The sequence below is a fragment of the Salmo salar genome, chromosome ssa02, assembly GCF_905237065.1.
Source record: "Salmo salar chromosome ssa02, Ssal_v3.1, whole genome shotgun sequence".
NCBI classification, from domain to species: Eukaryota; Metazoa; Chordata; class Actinopteri; order Salmoniformes; family Salmonidae; genus Salmo; species Salmo salar.
In genome coordinates this window covers 74,710,185-74,738,154 of record NC_059443.1, presented here as the reverse complement: position 1 = coordinate 74,738,154, position 27,970 = coordinate 74,710,185, and the positions used below count along the sequence as shown (strand labels likewise).

Genomic DNA, 27,970 nt, shown 5'->3' with positions numbered 1-27,970 from the left:
GGAGAGGGGGGTGATAATGATATTAGTCTATGTGTAGGTGGGGAGGAGGGTGATAATGATATTATTCTATGTGTAGGTGATGAGGGGGGCGATAATGATATTATTCTATGTGTAGGTAGGGAGGGGGTTGATAATGATTTTATTCTATGTGTAGGTGGGGAGGGGGGTGATAGTGATATTATTCTATGTGTAGGTGGGGAGGGGGTGGATAATGATATTATTCTATTTGTTGGTGGGGAGAGAGTGATAATGATTGTATTCTATGTGTAGGTGTGGGTGCCAATGATATTATTCTATGTGTAGGTGGGGAGGTGGGTGAACACAATTTTATTCTATGTGTAGGTGGGGAGGAGGGTGATAATGATATTATTCTATATGTAGGTGGGGAGGGGGTGGATAATGATATTATTCTATGTGTAGGTGGGGAGGGGGTGATAATGAAATTATTCTATGTGTAGGTGGGGAGGGGGTGATAATGATTGTATTCTATGTGTAGGTGGAGAGGAGGGTGATAATGATATTATTCTATGTGTAGGTGGGGAGGGGGTGATAATGATATTATTCTATGTGTAGGTGGAGAGGGGGTGAATAATGATATTATTCTATTTTTGGTGGGGAGAGAGTGATAATGATATTATTCTATGTGTAGGTTCGGGTGCCAATGATATTATTATATGTGTAGGTGGAGAGGGGGGTGATAATGATATTATTATATTTTTAGGTGGGGAGGGGGATGGATAATGATATTATTCTATTTGTTGGTGGGGAGAGAGTGTTAATGATATTATTCTATGTGTAGGTGGGGGTGCCAATGATATTATTCTATGTGTAGGTGGGGAGAGAGTGATAATGAAATTATTCTATGTGTAGATGGGGAGGGGGGTGGATAATGATATTATTCTATGTGTAGGTGGGGAGAGGGGTGATAATGATATTATTCTATGTGTAGGTGGGGAGGGGGGTGATAATGATTGTATTCTATGTGTAGGTGGGGAGGTGGGTGGATAATGATATTATTCTATTTGTTGGTGGGGAGAGAGTGATAATGATATTATATGTGTAGGTGGGGAGGGGGTGGATAATAATATTATTCTATGTGTAGGTGGGGAGGGGTGAATAATTATATTATTCTATATGTAGGTGGGGAGGGGGTGGATAATGATTTTATTCTATGTGTAGGTGGGGAGGAGGGTGATAATGATATTATTCTATGTGTAGGTGGGGAGGGGTGAATAATTATATTATTCTATATGTAGGTGGGGAGGGGGTGGATAATGATTTTATTCTATGTGTAGGTGGGGAGGAGGGTGATAATGATATTATTCTATGTGTAGGTGGGGAGAGAGTGATAATGATATTATTCTAAGTGTAGGTGGGGAGGGGGTGGATAATGATATTATTCTATGTGTAGGTGGAGAGGGGGGTGATAATGATATTAGTCTATGTGTAGGTGGGGAGGAGGGTGATAATGATATTATTCTATGTGTAGGTGATGAGGGGGGCGATAATGATATTATTCTATGTGTAGGTAGGGAGGGGGTTGATAATGATTTTATTCTATGTGTAGGTGGGGAGGGGGGTGATAGTGATATTATTCTATGTGTAGGTGGGGAGGGGGGTGGATAATGATATTATTCTATTTGTTGGTGGGGAGAGAGTGATAATGATTGTATTCTATGTGTAGGTGTGGGTGCCAATGATATTATTCTATGTGTAGGTGGGGAGGTGGGTGAACACAATTTTATTCTATGTGTAGGTGGGGAGGAGGGTGATAATGATATTATTCTATATGTAGGTGGGGAGGGGTGGATAATGATATTATTCTATGTGTAGGTGGGGAGGGGGGTGATAATGAAATTATTCTATGTGTAGGTGGGGAGGGGGGTGATAATGATTGTATTCTATGTGTAGGTGGAGAGGAGGGTGATAATGATATTATTCTATGTGTAGGTGGGGGGGGGTGATAATGATATTCTATGTGTAGGTGCGTTGGGGGTGATAATGATATTATTCTAGGTGTAGGTGGGGAGAGGGGTGATAATGGTATATTCTATGTGTAGGTGGGGAGGGGGTGATAATGATTGTATTCTATGTGTAGGTGGAGAGGAGGGTGATAATGATGTTATTCTATGTGTAGGTGGGGAGGGGGGTGATAATGATATTATTCTATGTGTAGGTGGAGAGGGGGGTGAATAATGATATTATTCTATTTTTTGGTGGGGAGAGAGTGATAATGATATTATTCTATGTGTAGGTTCGGGTGCCAATGATATTATTATATGTGTAGGTGGAGAGGGGGGTGATAATGATATTATTATATTTTTAGGTGGGGAGGGGGATGGATAATGATATTATTCTATTTGTTGGTGGGGAGAGAGTGTTAATGATATTATTCTATGTGTAGGTGGGGGTGCCAATGATATTATTCTATGTGTAGGTGGGGAGAGAGTGATAATGAAATTATTCTATGTGTAGATGGGGAGGGGGGTGGATAATGATATTATTCTATGTGTAGGTGGGGAGAGGGGTGATAATGATATTATTCTATGTGTAGGTGGGGAGGTGGGTGATAATGATATTATTCTATGTGTAGGTGGGGAGGGGGGTGATAATGATTGTATTCTATGTGTAGGTGGGGAGGTGGGTGGATAATGATATTATTCTATTTGTTGGTGGGGAGAGAGTGATAATGATATTATATGTGTAGGTGGGGAGGGGTGGATAATAATATTATTCTATGTGTAGGTGGGGAGGAGGGTGATAATGATATTATTCTATGTGTAGGTGGGGAGAGGGGCGATAATGATATTATTCTATGTGTAGGTAGGAAGGGGGGTAATAATGATTTTATTCTATGTGTAGGTGGGGAGGGGGTGATAGTGATATTATTCTATGTGTAGGTGGGGATGGGGGTGGATAATGATATTATTCTATTTGCTGGTGGGGAGAGAGTGATAATGATTGTATTCTATGTTTAGGTGTGGGTGCCAATGATATTATTCTATGTGTAGGTGGGGAGGTGGGTGAACACAATTTTATTCTATGTGTAGGTGGGGAGGAGGGTGATAATGATATTATTCTATATGTAGGTGGGGAGGGGTGGATAATGATATTATTCTATGTGTAGGTGGGGAGGGGGGTGATAATGAAATTATTCTATGTGTAGGTGGGGAAGGGGTGATAATGATTGTATTCTATGTGTAGGTGGAGAGGAGGGTGATAATGATATTATTCTATGTGTAGGTGGGGAGGGGGGTGATAATGATATTCTATGTGTAGGTGGGTAGGGGGGTGATAATGATATTATTCTATGTGTAGGTGGGGAGAGGGGTGATAATGGTATTATTCTATTTGTTGGTGGGGAGAGAGTGATAATGATATTATTATATGTGGAGGTAGGGAGGGGGTGATAATGATTTTATTCTATGTGTAGGTGGGGAGGGGGGTTAAAATGATATTATTATATGTGTAGGTGTGGAGGGGGGTGATAATGATATTATTCTATATATAGGTGTGGAGAGGCTGGATAATGATACTATTCTATATGTAGGTGGGGAGTGAGTGGATAATGATATTATTCTATGTGTAGATGGGGAGGGGGGTGATAATGATATTATTATATTTGTTGGTGGGGAGAGAGTGATAATGATATTATTATATGTGGAGGTTGGGAGGGGGGTGATAATGATATTATTATATGTGTATGTGGGGAGGGGGTTGATAATGATATGATTATATTTGTTGGTGGGGAGAGAGTGATAATGATATTATTCTATGTGTAGGTGGGGAGGGGCTGGATAATAATATTAATCTGTGTAGGTGGGGAGGGGGTGGATAATGATATTATTTTATGTGTAGGTGGGGAGGTGGTGGATAATGATATTATTCTATGTGTAGGTTGGGAAGGGTGTGAAAATTAAATTATTCTGTATGTAAGTGGGGAGAGGGGTGATAATGATTTTATTCTATGTGTAGGTGGGGAGGGGGTGATAATGATATGATTATATTTGTTGGTGGAGAGAGAGTGATAATTATATTATTCTATGTGTAGGTGGGGAGGGGGTGGATAATGGTATATTCTATGTGGAGGTGGGGAGGGGGTGATAATGATATATTATATTTGTGTGGGAGAGAGTGATAATGAATTATTCTATGTGTAGGTGGGGAGGGGGTGGATAATGTATATTCTATGTGTAGGTGGGGAGGGGGTGATAATGATTTTATTCTATGTGTAGGTGGGGAGGGGGGTGATAATGATATTATTCTATGTGTAGGTAGGGAGGGGGTGATAATGATTTTATTCTATGTGTAGGTGGGGAGGGGGGTGATAGTGATTTTATCCTATTTGTAGGTGGGGAGGGGGTGGATAATGATATTATTCTATTTGTTGGTGGGGAGAGAGTGATAATGATATTATTCTATGTGTAGATGGGGAGGGGGGTGATAATGATATTCTATTTGTTGGTGGGGAGAGAGTGATAATGATATTATTATATGTGGAGGTTGGGAGGGGGGTGATAATGATATTATTCTATGTGTAGGTGGGGAGGAGGGTGATAATGATATTATTCTATGTGTAGGTGGGGAGGGGGGTGATAATGGTATTATTCTATTTGTTGGTGGGGAGAGAGTGATAATGATATTATTCTATGTGGAGGTTGGGAGAGAGTGATAATGATCTTATTCTATGTGTAGGTGGTGGTGCCAATGATATTATTCTATGTGTAGGTGGGGAGAGATTGATAATGATATTATTCTAAGTGTAGGTGGGGAGGGGGGTGGATAATGATATTATTCTATGTGTAGGTGGAGAGGGGGGTGATAATGATATTAGTCTATGTGTAGGTGGGGAGGAGGGTGATAATGATATTATTCTATGTGTAGGTGGGGAGGGGGGCGATAATGATATTATTCTATGTGTAGGTAGGGAGTGGGGTGATAATGATTTTATTCTATGTGTAGGTGGGGAGGGGGGTGATAGTGATATTATTCTATGTGTAGGTGGGGAGGGGGTGGATAATGATATTATTCTATTTGTTGGTGGGGAGCGAGTGATAATGATTGTATTCTATGTGTAGGTGTGGGTGCCAATGATATTATTCTATGTGTAGGTGGGGAGGTGGGTGAACACAATTTTATTCTATGTGTAGGTGGGGAGGAGGGTGATAATGATATTATTCTATATGTAGGTGGGGAGGGGGTGGATAATGATATTATTCTATGTGTAGGTGGGGAGGGGGGTGATAATGATATTATTCTATGTGTAGGTGGGGAGGGGGGTGATAATGATTGTATTCTATGTGTAGGTGGAGAGGAGGGTGATAATGATATTATTCTATGTGTAGGTGGGGAGAGGGGTGATAATGGTATATTCTATGTGTAGGTGGGGAGGGGGTGATAATGATTGTATTCTATGTGTAGGTGGAGAGGAGGGTGATAATGATATTATTCTATGTGTAGGTGGGGAGGGGGGTGATAATGATATTATTCTATGTGTAGGTGGAGAGGGGGTGATAATGATATTATTATATGTTTAGGTGGGGAGGGGGATGGGTAATGATATTATTCTATTTGTTGGTGGGGAGAGAGTGATAATGATATTATTCTATGTGTAGGTGGGGGTGCCAATGATATTATTCTATGTGTAGGTGGGGAGGAGGGTGATAATGATATTATTCTATGTGTAGGTGGGGAGGGGGGTGATAATGATATTATTCTATGTGTAGGTGGAGAGGGGGGTGATAATGATATTATTATATTTTTAGGTGGGGAGGGGGATGGGTAATGATATTATTCTATTTGTTGGTGGGGAGAGAGTGATAATGATATTATTCTATGTGTAGGTGGGGGTGCCAATGATATTATTCTATGTGTAGGTGGGGAGGAGGGTGATACTGATATTATTCTATGTGTTGGTGGGGAGGAGGGTGATAATGACATTATTCTATGTGTAGTTGGGGAGGGGGGTGAATAATGATATTATTCTATTTTTTGGTGGGGAGAGAGTGATAATGATATTATTCTATGTGTAGGTTGGGGTGCCAATGATATTATTCTATGTGTAGGTGGGGAGAGGGTGATAACGATATTATTCTATGTGTAGGTGGGGAGGGGGTGGATAATTATTGTATTCTATGTGTAGGTGGGGAGGGGGGTGATAATGATATTATTCTATGTGTAGGTGGGTAGGGGGGTGATAATGATATTATTCTATGTGTAGGTGGGGAGAGGGGTGATAATGGTATATTCTATGTGTAGGTGGGGAGGGGGTGGATAATGATATTATTCTATGTGTAGGTGGGGAGGGGGGTGATAATGAAATTATTCATTGTGTAGGTGGTGAGAGGGGTGATAATGATTTTATTCTATGTGTAGGTGGGGAGGGGGGTGAAAATGATATTATTCTATTTTTTGGTGGGGAGACAGTGATAATGATATTATTCTATGTGTAGGTTCGGGTGCCAATGATATTATTATATGTGTAGGTGGAGAGGGGGTGATAATGATATTATTATATTTGTAGGTGGGGAGGGGGGTGGATAATGATATTATTCTATTTGTTGGTGGGGAGAGAGTGATAATGATATTATTCTATGTGTAGGTGGGTGTGCCAATGATATTATTCTATGTGTAGGTGGGGAGGAGGGTGATACTGATATTATTCTATGTGTAGGTGGGGAGGAGGGTGATAATTACATTATTCTATGTGTAGTTGGGGAGGGGGGGTGAATAATGATATTATTCTATTTTTTGGTGGGGAGAGAGTGATAATGATATTATTCTATGTGTAGGTTGGGGTGCCAATGATATTATTCTATGTGTAGGTGGGGAGAGAGTGATAATGAAATTATTCTATGTGTAGGTGGGGAGGGGGGTGGATAATGATATTATTCTATGTGTAGGTGGGGAGAGGGGTGATAATGATATTATTCTATGTGTAGGTGGGGAGGTGGGTGATAATGATATTATTCTATGTGTAGGTGGGGAGGGGGGTGATAATGATTGTATTCTATGTGTAGGTGGGGAGGTGGGTGGATAATGATATTATTCTATTTGTTGGTGGGGAGAGAGTGATAATGATATTATTATATGTGTAGGTGGGGAGGGGGTGGATAATGATATTATTATATGTGTAGGTGGGGAGGGGGTGAATAATTATATTATTCTATATGTAGGTGGGGAGGGGGTGGATAATGATTTTATTCTATGTGTAGGTGGGGAGGGGGTTGATAATGATATTATTCTATGATTAGGTGGGGAGGGGGGTGATAATGATTTTATTATATGTGTAGGTGGAGAGGGGGGTGATAATGATATTATTATATGTGTAGGTGGGGAGGGGGATGGATAATGATATTATTATATTTGTTGGTGGGGAGAGAGTGATAATGATATTATTCTATGTGTAGGTGGGGGTTCCAATGATATTATTCTATGTGTAGGTTTGGGAGGAGGGTGATACTGATATTATTCTATGTGTAGGTGGGGAGGAGGGTGATAATGACATTATTTTATGTGTAGTTGGGGAGGGGGGTGAATAATGATATTATTCTATTTTTTGGTGGGGAGAGAGTGATAATGATATTATTCTATGTGTAGGTTCGGGTGCCAATGATATTATTCTATGAGTAGGTGAGGAGAGAGTGATAATGAAATTATTCTATGTGTAGGTGGGGAGGGGTGATAATTATTGTATTCTATGTGTAGGTGGGGAGGGGGGTGATAATGATATTCTATGTGTAGGTGGGTAGGGGGTGATAATGATATTATTCTATGTGTAGGTGGGGAGGGGGGTGATAATGATATTATTCTATGTGTTGGTGGGGAGGGGAGTGATAATGATATTATTCTATGTGTAGGTGGGGAGGGGGGTGATAATGATATTATTCTATTTGTTGGTGGGGAGAGATTGATAATGATATTATTCTATGTGTAGGTGGGGGTGCCAATGATATTATTCTATGTGTAGGTGGGGAGGAGGGTGATAATGATATTATTCTATGTGTAGTTGGGGAGGAGGGTGATAATGACATTATTCTATGTGTAGTTGGGGAGGGGGGTGAATAATGATATTATTCTATTTTTTGGTGGGGAGAGAGTGATAATGCTATTATTCTATGATTAGGTTCGGGTGCCAATGATATTATTCTATGTGTAGGTGGGGAGAGAGTGATAATGAAATTATTCTATGTGTAGGTGGGGAGGGGGGTGGATAATGATATTATTCTATTTGTTGGTGGGGAGAGAGTGATAATGATATTTTTATATGTGTAGGTGGGGAGGGGGGTGATAATTATTGTATTCTATGTGTAGGTGGGGAGGGGGTGATAATGATATTATTCTATGTGTAGGTGGGTAGGGGGGGTGATAATGATATTATTTTATGTGTAGGTGAGGAGGGGGGTGATAATGATTTTATTCTATGTGTAGGCGGGGAGGGGGGTGATAATGACATTATTCTATGTGTAAGTGGGGAGGGGGGGTGAATAATGATATTATTCTATTTTTTGGTGGGGAGAGAGTGATAATGATATTATTCTATGTGAAGGTTCGGGTGCCAATGATATTATTCTATGTGTAGGTAGGGAGAGAGTGATAATGAAATTATTCTATGTGTAGGTGGGGAGGGGGTGGATAATGATATTATTCTATTTGTTGGTGGGGAGAGAGTGATAATGATATTTTTCTATATGTATGTGGGGAGGGGGGGTGATAATTATTGTATTCTATGTGTAGGTGGGGAGAGAGTGATAATGATATTATTCTATGTGTAGGTGGGGAGGGGGTGGATAATGGTATATTCTATGTGTAGGTGGGGAGGGGGGTGGATAATTATATTATTCTATGTGTAGGTGGGGAGGGGGGTGATAATGGTATTATTCTATTTGTTGGTGGGGAGAGAGTGATAATGATATTATTATATGTGGAGGTTGGGAGGGGGTGATAATGATGTTATTCTGTGTATGTGGGGAGGGGGGGTGATAATGATATGATTATATGTGGAGGTTGGGAGAGAGTGATAATGATCTTATTCTATGTGTAGGTGGGGGGGTGCCAATGATATTATTCTATGTGTAGGTGGGGAGAGAGTGATAATGATATTATTCTAAGTGTAGGTGGGGAGGGGGGTGGATAATGATATTATTCTATGTGTAGGTGGAGAGGGGGGTGATAATGATATTATACTATGTGTAGGTGGGGAGGAGGGTGATAATGATATTATTCTATGTGTAGGTGGGGAGGGGGGCGATAATGATATTATTCTATGTGTAGGTAGGGAGGGGGGTGATAATGATTTTATTCTATGTGTAGGTGGGGAGGGGGGTGATAGTGATATTATTATATGTGTAGGTGGGGAGGGGGTGGATAATGATATTATTCTATTTGTTGGTGGGGAGAGAGTGATAATGAATTTATTCTATGTGTAGGTGTGGGTGCCAATGATATTATTCTATGTGTATGTGGGGAGGTGGGTGAACACAATATTATTCTATGTGAAGGTGGGGAGGGGGGTGAATAATGATATGATTATATTTGTTGGTGGGGAGGGGGGTGGATAATGATATTATTCTATGTGTAGGTGAGGAGGGGGGTGATAATGATATTATTCTGTGTGTAGGTGGGAAGAGGGGTGGATAATGATATTATTCTGTGTGTAGGTGGGAAGAGGGGTGGATAATGATATTATTCTGTGTGTAGGTGGGGAGGGGGTGATAATGATATTATTCTGTGTGTAGATGGGGAGGGGGGGTGGATAATGATATTATTCTGTGTGTAGGTGGGGAGGGGGGTGGATAATGATATTATTCTATGTGTAGGTGAGGAGGGGGGGTGATAATGATATTATTCTGTGTGTATGTGGGGAGGTGGGTGAACACAATATTAGTCTATGTGAAGGTGGGGAGGGGGGTGAATAATGATATGATTATATTTGTTGGTGGGGAGGGGGGTGGATAATGATATTATTCTATGTGTAGGTGAGGAGGGGGGTGATAATGATATTATTCTGTGTGTAGGTGGGAAGGGGGGTGGATAATGATATTATTCTGTGTGTAGGTGGGGAGGGGGTGATAATGATATTATTCTGTGTGTAGATGGGGAGGGGGTGGATAATGATATTATTCTGTGTGTAGGTGGGGAGGGGGGGTGGATAATGATATTATTCTATGTGTAGGTGAGGAGGGGGGTGATAATGATATTATTCTGTGTGTAGGTGGGAAGGGGGGTGGATAATGATATTTTTCTATGTGTAGGTAGGGAGGGGGGTGGATAATGATATTATTCTATGTGTAGGTGGGGAGGGGGTGATAATGATATTATTCTATGTGGAGGTGGGGAGGGGGTGGACCATTTGAATCAGCTGTTCTAGTTGTGGAATACATCAAAAAAGAGGACTGGTAGTGCGTGTGTGTATGTGTGTGTGTCTTTCAGTGTGAATGTTACTTGTCAAGGAACAAAACATTACTTTTGCAATATCTTCTCTGTTCTGTGCCATAATTGTAGAGCAGTGATTCCCTTCCATTCGTTAAATCAGCTACGTTAGTTCTGGAGGAGAGGTTAGGGAATCACTGGAGGAGAGGTTAGGGAGTCACTGGAGGAGAGGTTAGAGGATCACTGGAGGAGAGGTTAGTGAATCACTGCTCTATCAACATGTTTCCTTCTCTCTTCAGACCTCGATGAGTGCCAGGAGACACCACAGGTTTGTAGCAGCAATGCCAGTTGCCTCAACACCTTCGGGAGCTACCACTGCCTTTGCCAACCTGGGTTCAGATTCTCTAATCACACTGTGCAGGTTAGTCCCACAAGAGGGCATCATTGAGTATGTGTCTTCTCTTGATTGATTGATTGATTTATTGATTGACTGCTTTAGCTGAAAACATCACTACGAACTGTATATATGTATGTATGGGAAGACTATACAGTCCATAGAGACTATAGCATTTGTGACTATTAAGACTATGGATTCTAAGGGACTAAAGATGCTATAGTGACAATAGATACTGTAGGGACTATCAATAGATACTGTAGGGACTATAGCTACTATGGCAACCACAGAGACTTAAGCATTTATGTCTATATAGACGATTGAGACTATAGATACTGAGGGACTATAAGTACTAAAGAGACTATAGAGACTATAGAGGAACCGCAGAAGAAGGTAACGACAAGAGAATAGTTGAAGATGCATAAGGATTAACCAGGGGGGATTACTGAGTGTGTTGGGGAATAGTACTAAGTGAATGTGGATGGGAGAGTTGTGTGAGTGTTGAAATGACAGGTTAATATGTTTGAAATTTGGAAATTAAGAGATTGAAATGTAGATAACAACAGATTTATATTTGAAAAATAATTGGTAAGCTGAAGTTCAACAAAGGATTGAAATTTGGACAATAAGAGACATTATTAGTACTGAGTGAATGAGAGTTGTCAGGGGACTAGCCCCGGTGTGAAAGAGGTGCCTATCTGAATGAAAACACCAACCAATTCCGTCCACCGGTTTGAAAGAGGTGCATGTATGAATGAATACCCCAACCAATTCTGTGAGCTGAGTTTTTAACATTATATAGGGATTCTGCGTGATATAAAAGGAGAGAGAACTATTACCGAATATACTGTATGAATATTATAATGGGTTACTAGAGATTTGTTAATGTAATATGTTATTAGTGGCTTTCAGATAGCACTTTAATAATGTGGTGTCTTAGAATTTTGAAGAAGTGTGTTTGAATACAAGGTCACATGAGGAAAAGAGGAATTGAGACATATCATATTTGGGTTAACCCATCTGTCGTTTGGGTTAAAGATAAGCTTCCTGTGGACAAATAGATAAGCCGCCAGTGAAAATGAATGGTACTCACTGAACTCAAACAGGCTGTAAGGGACATTTGGGACAGAGATTCTATGACATTTGGGACAGAAAGAGCATATAGTACAATTCAAAAGTTTGGACACGCCTACTCATTCAAGGGTTTTCTTTATTTTTACTATTCTCTACTATGAAATAACACATATGGAATCATGTAGTAACCAAAAAAGTGTAAAACAAATTTAAATAGTAGCCGCCTTTTGCGTTGATGACAGCTTTGCACATTCTTGGCATTCTCTCAAACAGCATCATTAGACAGTCAACTGGAATGCATTTCAATTAACAGGTTTGTTTGTTAAAAGTTCATTTGAGGAATTTATTTGTGTTTGAGCCAATCACTTGTGTTGTGACAAGGTCGGGGTGGTACACAGAAGATGGTCCTATTTGGTAAAAGACCAAGTCCACATTATGGCAAGAACAGTTCAAATAAGCAAAAAGAAATGACAGTCCATCAATAGTTTATGCCGTGAATGTCAGTCAATGTGGAACATTTCAAGAACTTTGAAAGTTTCATCAAGTGCTGTCGCAAAAACAATCAAGCACTATGATGAAACTGGCTCTCATGAGGACCGCCACAGGAAAGGAAAACCCAGAAATACCTTTGCTGCAGAGGATAAGTATTATAGTTACCAGCCTCAGAAATTTCAGCCCAAATAAATGCTTCACAGAGTTCAAGTAACAGACACATCTCAACATCAACTGTTCAAAGGAGACTGCATGAATCAGGCCTTCATGGTCAAATTGCTGCAAAGAAACCACTACTAAATGACACCAATAACAAGAAGAGATTTGCTTGCACCAAGAAACAGTCTCAACTTTTAAGTCTTTATTGAAGACTTATCTCTTCAGTAGGTCCTATGATTAAGTATAGTCTGGCCCAGGAGTGTGAAGGTGAATGGAAAGGCTGGAGCAACGAACCGCCCTTGCTGTCTCTGCCTTGCCGGTTCCCCTCTTTCCACTGGGATTCTCTGCCTCTAACCCTTTTACAGAGGCTGAGTCACTGGCTTACTGGTGTTCTTCCATGCCGTCCATGGGAGGGGTGCGTCACTTGAGTGGGTTGAGTCACTGACGTGGTCTTCCTGTCTGGGTTGGCGCCCCCCCTTGGGTTGTGCCATGGCAGAGATCGTTGTGGGCTATACTCGGCCTTGTCTTAGGACGGTAAGTTGGTGGTTGGAGACATCCCTCTAGTGGTGTGGGGGCTGTGCTTTGGCAAAGTGGGTGGGGTTATATCCTGCCTGTTTGGCCCTGTCCGGGGGTATCATCGGATGGGGCCACAGTGTCTTCTGATCCCTCCTGTCTCAGCCTCCAGTATTTATGCTGCAGTAGTTTGTGTCGGGGGGCTAGGGTCAGTCTGTTACATCTGGAGTATTTCTCTTGTCTTATCCGGTGTCCTGTGTGAATTTAAATATGCTCTCTCTAATTCTCTCTTTCTGTCTTTCTCTCGGAGGACCTGAGCCCTAGGACCATGCCTCAGGACTACCTGGTATGATGACTCCTTGCTGTCCCCAGTCCACCTGGCCGTGCTGCTGCTCCAGTTTCAACTGTTCTGCTTGCGGCTATGGAACCCTGACCTGTTCACCGGACGTGCTTGTTGCACCCTCGACAACTACTATGATTATTATTATTTGACCATGCTGGTCATTTATGAACATTTTAACATCTTGACCAAGTTCTGTTATAATATCCACCCTGCACAGCCAGAAGAGGACTGGCCATCCCTCATAGCCTGGTTCCTCTCTAGGTTTCTTCCTAGGTTTTTGGCCTTTCTAGGGAGTTTTTCCTAGGGAGTTTTTCCTAGCCACCGTGCTTCTTTCACATGCTTTGCTTGCTGTTTGGGGTTTTAGACTGGGTTTCTGTACAGCACTTTGAGATATCAGCTGATGTACGAAGGGCAATATAAATACATTTGATTTGATTTGATTTGAAACAGACATTAAACTTGTGAAAATTTGTCCTTTGGTCTGATGAGTCCAAATATGAGATTTTTGGTTCCAACCGCCGTGTCGTTGTGAGACAGAGTAGGTGAACGGATGATCTCTGCATGTGTGGTTCCCACCGTGAAGCATGGAGGAGAAGGTGTGATGGAGTGGGGGTGCTTTGCTGGTGACACGGTCTGTGATTTATTTAGAATTCAAGGCACACTTAGCCAGCATGGCTACCACAGCATTCTGCAGTGATACGCCAACCAATCTGGTTTGCACTTAGTGGGACTATCATTTGTTTTTCAACAGGACAATGACCCAACACACCTCCAGGCTGTGTAAGGGCTATTTGACCAAGAAGGAAAGTGACAGAGTGCTGCATCCGATGACCTGGCCTCCACAATCACCCGACCTCAACCCAATTTACATGGTTTGGGACGAGTTGTACCGCATTGTGAAGGAAAAGCAGCTAACAAGTGCTCAGCATATGTGGGAACTCCTTCAAGACTGACCTCTGACCACATGACCCCTATCTTTTGGCCACATTCCAATCCAGACGTCTGCCGGAACTCACAGCTGTACCCATCACATGACATTGCAGCAATCTGATGCCTGACTGAGCTGTAAGTCCAGAACAGACTGTGGGAGGAGCACAGTACTACATAGAGTCAAGACTACATGGAACTCTATTCCACATCAAGTAACTGATGCCAACAGTAAAATTTAATTTAAAAAAATACACCTTATGGAACAGCGGGGACTGTGAAGCAACACAAACATAGACAAGTGCATATAAACACAAGATGTACACATGGCTTTTGTGTTGTAGATAAGTGGTAGAAGAGTAGAGACCTGAGGACACACACTTAATATGTTGTGAAATCTGTTACGAATTAATTGTAATGTTTTTAAAATTGCCTTAATTTTGCTGGAAGAGGAAGAGTAGCTGCTGCCTTGACAGGAACTAATGGGGATCCAGAATAAATACAAATACAAATACAAATACAGCGACGTAGCACGCAGCCATTGGTTGAAGAAATGCAACGACTGCATTGAAGTCGGACTTGAACGTGACCCCGTACCCTAAACCAGTTTGAACTGTGACCCCACCACATCGTCTTGCATGCGGCAGAACTAAGACTCGGCGTGCATCCCAATAATCTCTCCTTTCTCGTGAAGGGTACACTTGTTCACTTTCCTTCACTGAACTCACACTAGCATGCCTCCACCAATCAAATGCTTTTAGATTTGAAGTAGTGAACGAGTGTACACTTCAGATGAAAGGAGAGAGTAGTGGCCTCAAGGGTGGAATGTTTCTTAACAATTTTCATAATTTCATAATTAATAATTAATTAACTTTTTATAATTTTTTATGCCAAAACTCCAGTGTTTCTATTTTAAACATTTGTGTTATATTACACTCTATTGTGATGTATAGAAAGTGTAATATTGGAATGCAAACTCAAAATTGTATACAATTCTATATCTGACAGGTGTCTTATATTTAGACAGTCAAATAGCGATGGATATCTCAGAAAAAAGGATGTCGAGGAAACATATTACATTTTAAGTGAGGTCCTCCGGACCAGGTTGAAGACCTAATACGGCCCACTTGGCAAAATGAGTTTGACCCCCTGAACTAGACTGTAAGAGAGTTCACTACCCTCACTGATCACCATGCTACTTCCTCAAACAGAGGTCACGGTTGTGCCACTGCAAACTGCCCCATAAGGACAGGTCTAGGGTCAGTTTTACTGTGTAAGCCTGGATAATGATGATCAGTAAGGGACTATATAAACTGATCTGAGTGTGGTGCTAATATTACAGTCGGGACTTTCCTCTATTGCTGTAGATATCGTTATTCCATTGGCTGCTTCCTCTTTCTAGTGCTGAGGCCCAAATGACACACTTCTCCTTATATAGTGCACTACATTAGACCAGGGCCCTATTCCCTATATAGTGCACTACATTAGACCAGGGCCCATAGAGCACTCTATAATAGGGTGTCATTTGGGATGCGTCCTAGGATGGTTACCATGGTAACATTTCAGCACTGGTGTGCTGTGGGTTTCTGGGTGTTTCAATCTCCACCTCAACTTCCTCTCTGTCTCATGTCTTGATTTGTATCTTAGTTAGTTGGTATCTGATGGTAAACTTGGTTACCCATGGCAACAACTTGGATCTACTATGAGCATGATAAGGATGTGACAGTTTTCATTTGTATGTGTTGTGTTGTTGTGTGTGTTTTGGTGTGTTGTATTTGCATTTATTAAGGATCCCCATTAGTTCCAGCCAAGGCAGCAGCTACTCTTCCTGGGGTCCAGCAACATTAAAGCAGTTTAAAAACATTACAAAATATTCACAACACACTGAGTGTGTGCCCTCAGACCCCTATTCCACTACCACATATCTACAACACAAAATGAATGTGTACGAGTGTCTGTGCTTATGTGTGTTGACAGCATTTCTCCACTCGGTTGAGGCCATCACGCCACCAAAACCTCTCTGTCTCTGTCTCTGTCTCTCTCTCTCTCTCTCTCTCTCTCTGCGCTCTCTCTCTGCGCTCTCTCTCTCTCTCTGCGCTCTCTCTCTCTCTGCGCTCTCTCTCTCTCTGCGCTCTCTCTCTCTCTCTGCGCTCTCTCTCTCTCTCTGCGCTCTCTCTCTCTCTGCGCTCTCTCTCTCTCTCTGCGCTCTCTCTCACTGCGCTCTCTCTCACTGCGCTCTCTCTCACTGCGCTCTCTCTCTCTGCGCTCTCTCTCTGCGCTCTCTCTCTCGCTCTCTGTGCTCTCTCTCGCTCTCTGCGCTCTCTCTCGCTCTCTCTCTGCGCTCTCTCTCTCTCTCTCTGCGCGCTCTCTGCGCTCTCTCTCTCTGCGCTCTCTCTCTCTGCGCTCTCTCTCTCTGCGCTCTCTCTCTCTGCGCGCTCTCTCTCTGCGCGCTCTCTCTCTGCGCTCTCTCTCTCTGCGCTCTCTCTCTCTGCGCTCTCTCTCTGCGCTCTCTCTCTCTGCGCTCTCTGCGCTCTCTCTCTCTCTCTCTGCGCTCTCTCTCTCTGCGCTCTCTGCGCCTCTCTCTCTCTCTCTCTCCGCGCTCTCTCTCCGCTCTCTCTCTCTCTGCGCTCTCTCTCTCTCTGCGCTCTCTCTCCGCGCTCTCTCTCTCTGCGCTCTCTCTCTCTGCGCTCTCTCTCTCTCTGCGCTCTCTCTCTGCGCTCTCTCTCTCTGCGCTCTCTCTCTCTGCGCTCTCTCTCTCTCTGCGCTCTCTCTCTGCGCTCTCTCTCTCTGCGCTCTCTCTGCGCTCTCTCTCTGCGCTCTCTCTCTGCGCTCTCTCTCTGCGCTCTCTCTCTGCGCTCTCTCTCTGCGCTCTCTCTCTGCGCTCTCTCTCTGCGCTCTCTCTCTGCGCTCTCTCTCTGCGCTCTCTCTCTGCGCTATGTTCCACTGGGCTTGTTTTCAGAAGCTATTAAGAGAAGTCTGAGAGAGAGAGACAGACAGAGAGAGAGAGAGAACTGAGCAGTGAATGAGTAAACCTAATTTCCATGTCAAGAATAAGAGAGGGAACTAGAGAGAGACAAGTGGTATGCGAAGGGAATAATATACACTTATCAGAAGATGTGGAGATAAAGAGACGGGGAAGGAGAGATGAGAGAAAGAGAGGGGGAAGGAGAGATGATGAGAGAAAGAGAGGGGGAAGGAGAGATGATGAGAGAAAGAGAGGGGGAAAGAGAGATGATGAGAGAGAGGAGGAAGGAGAGATGATGAGAGAAAGAGAGGGGGAAAGAGACATGATGAGAGAGAGATGATGATGAGAGAGAGGGGGGAAGGAGAGATGATGAGAGAAAGAGAGGGGGAAGGAGAGATGATGAGAGAAAAGGAAGAAGAAAGAGGGAGAGCAAGATACGAAGAAGAAGAGAGAAAGGGGTGAGATAGAAAGAGTGAGAGAAGGAGAGAGAGAGGGAGGAAAGAGATAAGGTGAAAAACAGAGAGAGGGGTAGTGTGAAACAGATAGAGAGGGAGAGTGTGAAATAGAGAGAGAGGAAGAGGAAGGAAAGAGAGAGAAGGTGAAAAACAGAGAGAGGGGGGAGGAGAGAAGAAGAGGTGAAACAGAAAAAGAGAACAAGGAGAGAGAGAGAGAAGGGTGAAACAGAGAGAAAGGGGGAAGAGTGTGAAAAAGAGAGAGAGGAGGCGTTCTCTAACAGAAAGAGGGAGAGGAGAGCAAAATAGTTGTTTTCTAACTCCATGTGGCTCACACTGAGAGGTCTCTCTAGAATATTTTATTTATTTTTCTTCTGTTCATGTTATCACCATGGATAATACAGAATAAAAACCTTGTTAAACTGGGATTTTCTTCAATCTGAATTCAACTGTAAAACAGATTTAATCTCAGACTGATTCTTCTTGTGGGACTAGTTTTATTAGGATCCTACTAGTTGTCTGGTGTGGATATAATACCAGTCTGTCTTTGAGATGGGGTCCAGAACTCTTCTACTTATTCTGGGTGAGTCTAACCTTGTATATCTTTGGAACTTGACTATAGCGTCTATGTTTGGGTGTGTGTGTGTGTGTGCGTGTTTGTGCGTATATGTGCGTGTGAGAGAATGAGTCTAACGTTGTATATCTTTGTAACTTGACTATGTGTGTGTGTGTGTGTGTGTGTGTGTGTGTGTGTGTGTGTGTGTGTGTGTGTGTGTGTGTGTGTGCATGTGAGAGAGTGACAAATAGATAGAAAGGTGGTATTTCATAATTCATTGTTAGTTATAGTTGAATGGCTACAAAATATTCCAACCATTTACCAACCATGGATATAGAGTGCATGTTACAACCCTATCTAAGACATGTATAAACTACAAGACTATCTACAATTATGTACTGAACAAACACGATCCAGAGCATCCCAAACATGCTCAATGAGTGACATGTCTGGTGAGTATGCAGGCCATGGAAGAATTGGGACATTTTCAGTATAGTTCCTTGCAACATGGGGCAGTGCATTATCATGCTGAAACATGAGGTGATGGTGGCGGATGAATGGCACGACAATAGGCCTCAGGATCTCACCACGGTACCTCTGTGTATTCAAGTTGCCATCAATAAAATGCAATTGCGTTCGTCGTCCCGAGCTTATGACTGCCCATACCATAACCCCACCGCCACCATTGGGCACTGTGTTCACAATGTTGACATCAGCAAACCGCTCCCTAACACGACGTCATACATGTAGTCTGTGGTTGTTAGGCTTGTTGGACCAACTGCCAAATTCTATAAAACTATGTTGGAGACTTATAGTAGAGAAATTAACATTCAGTTTTCTGGCAATAGCTCTGGTGGACATTCCTAAAGTCAGCATGTCAATTACGCACTCCCTCAAAACTTGAGAAATCTGTGGCATTGTGTTGTGTGACAAAACTGCACCTTTTAGAGTGGCCTTTTATTGTCCCCAGCACAAGGTGCACCTGTGTAATGATCATGCTGTTTAATCAGCTTCTTGATATGCCACACCTGTCAGGTGGATGGAATATCATGGCAAAAGAGAAATGCTCACTAACAGGGATGTAAACAAATATGTGCACAAAATTTGAGAGACAAAATATTTTTGTCCGTATGAAAAATATCTGGGATATTTGATTTCATTTCTTGAAACATGGGACCAACACTTTACATGTTGCGTTTATATTTTTGTTCAGTGTGTAGACAGTTTTAGTGTGTATATTGTAGTGCATTCGGAAAGTGTTCAGACCCCTTGACTTTTTCCATCATTTGTTTTGTTACAGCCTAATTCTAAAATGGATTGAATAATTTTTTCCGCACACACAATACCCCATAAGGACAAGGCTAAAAGTTTTTTTTATATTTTTTGATAATTTATTAAAAGTAAAAAACAGAAATACATTATTTAAATAAGTATTCAGACCCTTTCCTATGAGACTCAATATTGAGCTCAGGTGCATCCTGTTTACATTGATCATACTTGAGATGTTTCTCCAACTTGATTGGTCCAGCTGTGGGAAATTCAATTGATTGGACATGATTGGAAAGGCACACACCTGTCTACATAAGGTCCCACAGTTGAGCAAAACCAAGCCATGAGGTCGAAGGAATTGTCAGCAGAGCTCTTAGACAGGATTGTGTCGAGGCATAGATCTGGGGAAGGGTACCAAAATATGTCTGCAGCATTGAAGGTCCCTAAGAACATAGTGGCCTCAATCATTCTTAAATGGAAGAAGTTTGGAATCACCAACACTCTTCCTAGAGCTGGCCGCCTGGCCAAACTGAGCGATCGGGGGAGAAGGGCCTTGGTCAGGGAGGTGACCATGAACCCGATGGTCACGCTGACCGAGCTCCAGAGTTCCTCTGTGGAGATGGGAGAACCTTCCAGAAGGACAAATTTCTCTGCAGCACTCCACCAATCGGGACGTCATGGTAGTGGACAGACGGAAGTCACTCCTGAGTAAAAGGCACATGACAGCTTATTGGAGTTTGCCAAAATGCACCTAAAGACTCTCAGACCATTCAGGAACAATATTCTCTGGTCTGGTGAAACTAAGATTGAACTCTTTGGCCTGAATGCCAAGCGTCACGTCTGGAGAAAACCTGGCACCATCCCTACGGTGAATCATGGTGGTGGCAGCATCATGCTGTGGGGATGTTTTTAAGCAGTAGGGACTGGGAGACTAGTCAGGATCGAGGGAAAGATGAACGGAGCAAAGTACAGAGAGATCCTTGATGAAAACCTGCTCCAGAGCGCATAGAATCTTAGACTGGGGTGAAGGTTCACCTTCCAAACAGGACAACAACACTAAGCACACAGCCAAGATAACGCAGGAGTGGCTTCGGGACAAGTCTCTGAATGTCCTTGAGTGGCCCAGCCAGAGCCCGGACTTGAACTCGATCGAACATCTCTGGAGAGACCTGAAAACAGCTGTGCAGCGACGCTTCCCATCCAACCTGACAGAGCTTGAGAGAATCTGCAGAGAAGAATGGGAGAAACTCCCCAAATACAGGTGTGCCAAGTTTGTAGTGTCATATCCAAGAAGACTTGAGGCTGTAATCACTGCCAAAGGTGCTTCAACAAATTACTGAGTCAAGGGTCTGAATACTTATGTAAATGTGATATATATTTTTTTGTAAATAAATGTTATAACATTCTAGAAACCTGTTTTTACTTTGCTATTAGGGTATTGTGTGTAGATTGATGAGAAAAAATCTATTTAATCCATTGAAGAATAAGGCTGTAACGTAACAAAATATTGAAAAAGTCAAGAGGTCTGAATACTTTCCGAATACACTGTATAGACAGTTTTAGTGTGTATAGACAATTTGGCAGTTCTCAGACGTCAGCTTGTGTTATGTAGTAATGTAGTATTTTAGATCTCCCCAACATGACGTCTAGTCTGTATCGCAACGCGTATTTTTCTGGGCGCAGTGCTCAGATTATTGCAAAGTGTGATTTCCCAGTAAGGTTATTTTTAAATCTGGCAAGTTGATTGCGTTCAAGAGATGTAAATCTATAATTCTTTAAATGACAATATAATATTTTACCAATGTTTTCTAATTTTAATTATTTAATGTTGGGGAGATCTAAAATCGAAAATACTATGTAAATAATCCATTACCTTTGATTCTCTTCATCAGATGTCACTTCCAGGTATCACAGGTCCATAACGAATGTAGTTTTGTTCAAAAAAGCTCATCATTTATGTCCAAAAATCTCCGTCTTGTTAGCACATGATCTAAGCCCGCCGGACTTCACTTCATGAACGAGGGGAAAAAATATATTTACGTTTGTTCAAACATGTCAAACGTTGTATAGCATAAATCATTAGGGCCTTTTTTAACCAGAACATGAATAAAATTCAAGGCGGACGAATGCAAAATCTTTTAAAACGTATTGGAACGAGGGTACCCAGCATGACCTAGCGCGCCAGGTGTCTAATGGGCCATCATCGTTCCATGGCTCTTGTTCGGTCAGATCTCCCTCCAGAAGACTCAAAACACTTTGTAAAGGCTGGTGACATCTAGTGGAAGCAATAGGAAGTGCCAAAATATTCCTCAGCCCCTGTGTTTTTCAATGGCATAGGTTTAAAGGTAATACAACACATCAGGTATCCACTTCCTGTCAGAATCTATCTCAGGGTTTTGCCTGCCAAATGAGTTCTGTTATACTCACAGACACCATTCAAACAGTTTTAGAAACTTTAGGGTGTTTTCTATCCATATATAATAAGTATATGCATATTCTAGTTACTGGGTAGGATTAGTAACCAGATTAAATCGGGTACATTTTTTTATCCAGCCGTGCAAATACTGCCCCCTAGCCCTAACAGGTTAACACCCCGGCCATCCTACAATCTAAGCTTGATGCCCTCAATCTCACACAAATTATCAATTAACCTACCAGGTACAACCCCAAATCCGTAAACACAAGCACACTCATAGATATCATCCTAACTAACTCGCCCTCCAAATACATTTACATATTTACATTTATGTCATTTAGCAGACGCTCTTATCCAGAGCGACTTACAAATTGGTGCATTCACCTTATGATATCCAGTGGAACAACCACTTTACAATAGTACATCTATATTTTTTAATTTTTTTTGGGGGGGGGGGGGGGTAGAAGGATTACTTTATCCTATCCCAGGTATTCCTTAAAGAGGTGGGGTTTCAGGTGTCTCCGGAAGGTGGTGATTGACTCCGCTGTCCTGGCGTCGTGAGGGAGCTTGTTCCACCATTGGGGTGGCAGAGCAGCGAACAGTTTTGACTGGGCTGAGCGGGAACTGTGCTTCCGCAGAGGTAGGGAGGCGAGCAGGCCAGAGGTGGATGAACGCAGTGCCCTTTTTCGGGTGTAGGGACTGATCAGAGCCTGAAGGTACGGAGGTGCCATTCCCCTCACAGCTCCGTAGGCAAGCACCATGGTCTTGTAGCAGATGCGAGCTTCAACTGGAAGCCAGTGGAGTGTGCGGAGGAGTGGGGTGACGTGAGAGAACTTGGGAAGGTTGAACACCAGACGGGCTGTGGCGTTCTGGATGAGCTGTAGGGGTTTAATGGCACAGGCAGAGATCCCCGCCAGCAGCGAGTTGCAGTAATCCAGACGGGAGATGACAAGTGCCTGGATTAGGACCTGCGCTGCTTCCTGTGTAAGGCAGGGTCGTACTCTGCGAATGTTGTAGAGCATGAAGCTGTAGCATGAACCTACAGGATCGGGTCACCGCCTTGATGTTAGCGGAATCTCTGCTGTTTTCAATCAAGATCTCAGCGATCACTGCCTCATTGCCTGCATCCGTAATGGGTCTGCGACCAAACGACCACCCCTCATCACTGTCAAACGCTCCCTAAAACACTTCTGTGAGCAGGCCTTTCTAATCGACCTGGCCGGGGTATCCTGGAATGACATTGACCTCATCCCGTCAGTAGAGGATGCCTGGTTATTCTTTACAGTGCCTTCCTCAACATTTTAAATAAGCATGCCCCATTCAATTTTTTTTTAACTAGGAATAGATATAGTCCTTGGTTCACTCCAGACCTGTCTGCCCTTGACCAGCACAAAAACATCCTGTGGCGTTCTGCATTAGCATCGAATAGCCCCCGTGATATGCAACTTTTCAGGGAAGTTAGGAACAAATATACACAGGCAGTTAGGAAAGCTAGCTTTTTCAAACAGAAATTTGCATCCTGTAGTACAAACTCAAAAAAGTTCTGAGACAGTGTAAAGTCCATGGAGAATAAGAGCACCTCCTCCCAGCTGCCCACTGCTCTGAGGCTAGGAAACACTGTTACCGCCGATAAATCCACTATAATTGAGAATTTCAATAAGCATTTCTCTACGGCTGGCCAAGCTTTCCACCTGGCTACCTTTACCCCGGTCAACTGCCCGGCACCCTCCAGAGCAACCCGCCAAAGCCCCCACCATTTCTCCTTCACCCAAATCCAGATAGCTGATGTTCTGAAAGAGCTGCAAAATCTGGACCCCTACAAATCAGCCGGGCTCGACAATCTGGACCCTCTCTTTCTAAAATGATCTGCTGAAATTGTTGCAACCCCTATTACTAGCCTGTTCAACCTCTCTTTCGTATCGTCTGAGATTCCCAAAGATTGGAAAGCTGCCGCGGTCATCCCCTCTTCAAAGGGGGTGACACTCTAGACCCAAACTGCTACAGGCCTATATCTATCCTACCCTGTCTTTCTAAGGTCTTCGAAAGCCAAGTTAACAAACAGATTACCGACCATTTCGAATCCCACCGTACCTTCTCCGCCATCGATAAAAGACATTACAGTGCAGCCGTCTTCATCGACCTGGCCAAGGCTTTTGACTCTGTCAATCACCACATTCTTATTGGCAGACTCGACAGCCTTGGCTTCTCAAATGATTGCTTCACATGGTTTACCAACTACTTCTCTGATAGAGTCCAGTGTCAAATCGGAGGGCCTGTTGTCCGGACCGCTGGCAGTCTCTATGGGGATGCCACAGGGTTCAATTCTCGGGCCGACTCTCTTCTCTGTATACATCAATGATGTCGCTCTTGCTGCTGGTGATTCTCTGATCCACCTCTACGCAGACGACACCATTCTGTATACTTCTGGCCCCTCTTTGGACACTGTGTTAATTACCTCCAGACGAGCTTCAATGCATTACAACTCTCCTTCCGTGGCCTCCAACTGCTCTTAAATACAAGTAAAACTAAATGCATGCTCTTCAACCGATCAGTGCCCACACCTGCCCGCCCGTCCAGCATCACTACTCTGGATGGTTCTGACTTAGAATACGTGGACAACTACAAATACCTTGGTGTCTGGTTAGACTGTAAACTCTCTATCCAGACTCACATTAAGCATCTCTAATCCAAAATTAAATCTATAATCGGCTTCCTATATCGCAACAAAGCATCCTTCACTCATGCTGCCAAACATACCCTCGTAAAACTGACCATTCTACCGATCCTCGACTTCGGCGATATGTCATCTATAAAATAGCCTCCAACACTCTACTCAACAAATTGGATGCAGTCTATCACAGTGCCACCCGTTTTGTTACCAAAGCCCCATACACTACCCACCACTGCGACCTGTACGCTCTCGTTGGTTGGCCCTCGCTTCATACTTGTCACCAAACCAACTGGCCACAGGTTATCTACAAGTCTCTGCAAGGTAAAGCCCTGCCTTATCTCAGCTCACTGGTCACCAAAGCAGCACCCACCCATAGCACGCGCTCCAGCAGCTATATCTCACTGGTCACCCCCAAAGCCAATTCCTCCTTTGGTTGCCTTTCCTTCCAGTTCTCTGCTGCCAATGACTGAAACGAACTGCAAAAATCTCTGAAGCTGGAAACTCATATCTCCCTCACTAGCTTAAAGCACCAGCTGTCAGAGCAGCTCACAGATCACTGCACCTGTACATAGCCCATCTGTAAACAGCCCATCTATCTGCCTCATCCCCATACTATTATTTATTTATTTATCTTGCTCCTTTGCACCCCAGTATCTCTACTTGCACATTCATCTTCTGCACATCTACCATTCCAGTGTCTAATTGCTATATTGTAATTACTTCGCCACCATGGCCTATTTATTGCCTTAACTCCGTTATCTTACCTCATTTGCACTCACTGTACATAGACTTTTTGTTTTCTTTTTTTCTACTATATTATTGACTGTATGTTTTGTTTATTCCATGTGTAACTCTGTGTTGTTGTATTTGTCGAACTGCTATGCTTTATCTTGGCCAGGTCGCAGTTGAAAATGGTTAAATAAAGGTGAAATAAATGTTTTTTTTTAATAAAACTTTTCAGACCGGGCTAGTAGGAAACTGGTTGAATAACTCTCGCTCTCGCTCTCCCTCCCCTTCTATATCCGCCCTCTCTTCTCACAGGTCTTCATTTAACTCTACTGGGGAACCTAGAGGCCAGAGATTGCGGCCAAGGCTTCATAGCGAAAGGGAAAAAAGAATGTGTTGATACAGATGAGTGTAAAGAGTGGGACAGTACCACACCCTGTGGAAGTAATACCACGTGTTACAATACCATCGGGAGCTACTACTGTCAGTGTCAACCTGGGTTCAAATCCACAAAGACTGTCAACTTCACTGCTCTCACTGGAGAGTGTAAGGGTGTGTATTCAAGTGAGTGAGTGTGTGTGTGTGTGTGTGTGTGTGTGTGTGTGTGTGTGTGTGTGTGTGTGTGTGTGTGTGTGTGTGTCAGATGTCAAGGGAACGAAATATTACTTGTTCAGAGTCCTCTTATCTGTGCAGTATTGAGAGTTTATAGAGAATGTTAATAATCATCAACTTTGTGGGGGGGGTGGATAATGATATTATTCTATGTGTAGGTGGGGAGGGGGTGGATAATGATATTATTCTATGTGTAGGTGGGGAGGGGGTGAAAATTATATTATTAATTGTGTAGGTGGGGAGGGGGGATAAAGATATTTTTTGTGTACGTGGGGAGGGGCGTGATAATGATATTTTTGTATGTGTAGGTGGGGAGGGGGGTGAAAATGATATTATTAATTGTGTAGGTGGGGAGGGGGGATAAAGATATTTTTGTGTACGTGGGGAGGGGCGTGATAATGATATTTTTGTATGTGTAGGTGGGGAGGGGGGTGATAATGATATTATTATATATGTAGGTGGGGAGGGGAGGATAATGATATTATTCTATGTGTAGGTGGGGATCGGGGTGGATAATGATATTATTATATGTGTAGGTGGGAAGCGGGGTAATAATGATAGTATATGTGTAGGTGGGGAGGGGGGTGATAATGATATTATTCTGTGTGTAGGTGGGGAGGGGGGTGATAATGATATTATTATATGTGTAGGTGGGGAGGGGGATAATGATATCATTCTATGTGTAGGTGGGAGGGGGTGGATAATGATTTTATTATTTGTGTAGGTGTGGAGGATGTGATAATGATATTATTCTATGTGTAGGTGGGGAGGGGTTGGATAGTGATATTATTCTATGTGTAGGTGGGGAGGGGGGAGGGGGGGGATAATTACATTATTCTTTGAAGGTGGTGAGGGGGTGGATAATGATATTAATATATGTCTAGGTGGGGTGGGGGTGATAATGATATTATTCTATGCGTAGGTGGGGAGGGGGTGATAATGATATCATTCTATATGTAGTTGCGGAAGGGGATAATGATATTATTATATGTGTAGGTGGGGAGGGGGGATAATGATATTATTATATGTGTCGGTGGGGAGGCGGGTGTCACGACGCTGCCCTCTGAGTACAGGGAGGACAGTTGACCCCCTCCCACTTGCACCATCCCCCAACCTACCTCCCCCCACCCAGGCCCTGTGTGAAGGGGTTGTAAAATTCCAGAGGAGAATCTTACAACCACATGGCCCAGTTGAGACACAGAGGGGTCCCATAGAGAGACACAGGACATTCTTCCAACTCACAGAATTGGGGAACCAAATGACATTTATGTTCTGGAGAAGGTATGAAAGATTGGTGAAGAATCCAGCTACGAACTGGTCCGCTTGGTACAATTTTGTGATACTCAGAAGAGACAATTTAGCAATATTACCATAAAACTGTTGATATAAGAGCCTCAGCTGTGGGACTTGCATCCAAATGGTTGTATAGAATGTATTAATAAGGATAAAGCTATTTTGTAATACATTAAGATGCTGTGTACTGATGTTAATGTGATAGAAGGTATTTATGTCAAAGATTAAATCAGTCATCGGCACGTCCCCAGGGACACAGACAGGACCAGGCGTCATGTGACAAGCCTGTTCTATGTTCACTATAAAACCCCACCCTGATTTACTTTCTGCAGACCAGGCCTCCACTCCATTTTGAGTTGGCCAATAGGTTTGACCATCCAATTCCTATACTGAAAGTGAACTATACCACGTGGTTAACTTTTAGACTATTGATACTGACAGAATAAGAACAAGTCTTTGATATTAATTAATAGTCTGCAGCTAGAAATTATATCATTGAATGCGAAGACCGACGAAACATCCATTCTATGACGACATTAATGAATGTCGCTTTGAAAGATCCATTCTAACCGAGAGAGAGCGAGAGAGAACGTGCACAAAACTCTCCAACAGAACGACGCGACGACACACTGAGCGTAAATATATATTGATTGCAATTGTTCCCGAATGAGTGAGCGTTCATGTGCAAAGGTTTAGCATATCAATTGTTAATATTAATGAACTCTGTGTGCCTCCTC

General features: G+C 42.8%; 2 protein-coding genes across 4 annotated transcripts in view; both read left to right on the top strand.

Annotated features, from left to right (window-relative positions):
- LOC106585402 (adhesion G protein-coupled receptor E2) overlaps positions 1 to 13,401 on the top strand; it is a 107,547-nt gene extending 94,146 nt beyond the window's left edge. Inside the window, exons 3-4 of the mRNA XM_045709973.1 lie at positions 10,671 to 10,792; positions 13,314 to 13,401. Of these exons, the coding sequence (XP_045565929.1) occupies positions 10,671 to 10,792; positions 13,314 to 13,355 (164 nt within the window). The 3' untranslated portion in view covers positions 13,356 to 13,401. The remainder of the gene's footprint in view (positions 1 to 10,670; positions 10,793 to 13,313) is intronic.
- Positions 13,402 to 17,849: 4,448 nt separating this feature from the next.
- LOC106592889 (adhesion G protein-coupled receptor E5) overlaps positions 17,850 to 27,970 on the top strand; it is a 70,906-nt gene continuing 60,785 nt past the window's right edge. For 2 of the 3 annotated variants that reach the window (XM_045709947.1, XM_045709944.1), the window contains exons 1-2: positions 17,850 to 18,273; positions 25,644 to 25,892. In XM_045709947.1, the coding sequence (XP_045565903.1) occupies positions 18,243 to 18,273; positions 25,644 to 25,892 (280 nt within the window). In that variant the 5' untranslated portion in view covers positions 17,850 to 18,242. The remainder of the gene's footprint in view (positions 18,274 to 25,643; positions 25,893 to 27,970) is intronic. The other variant, XM_045709954.1, reaches the window with a different exon arrangement.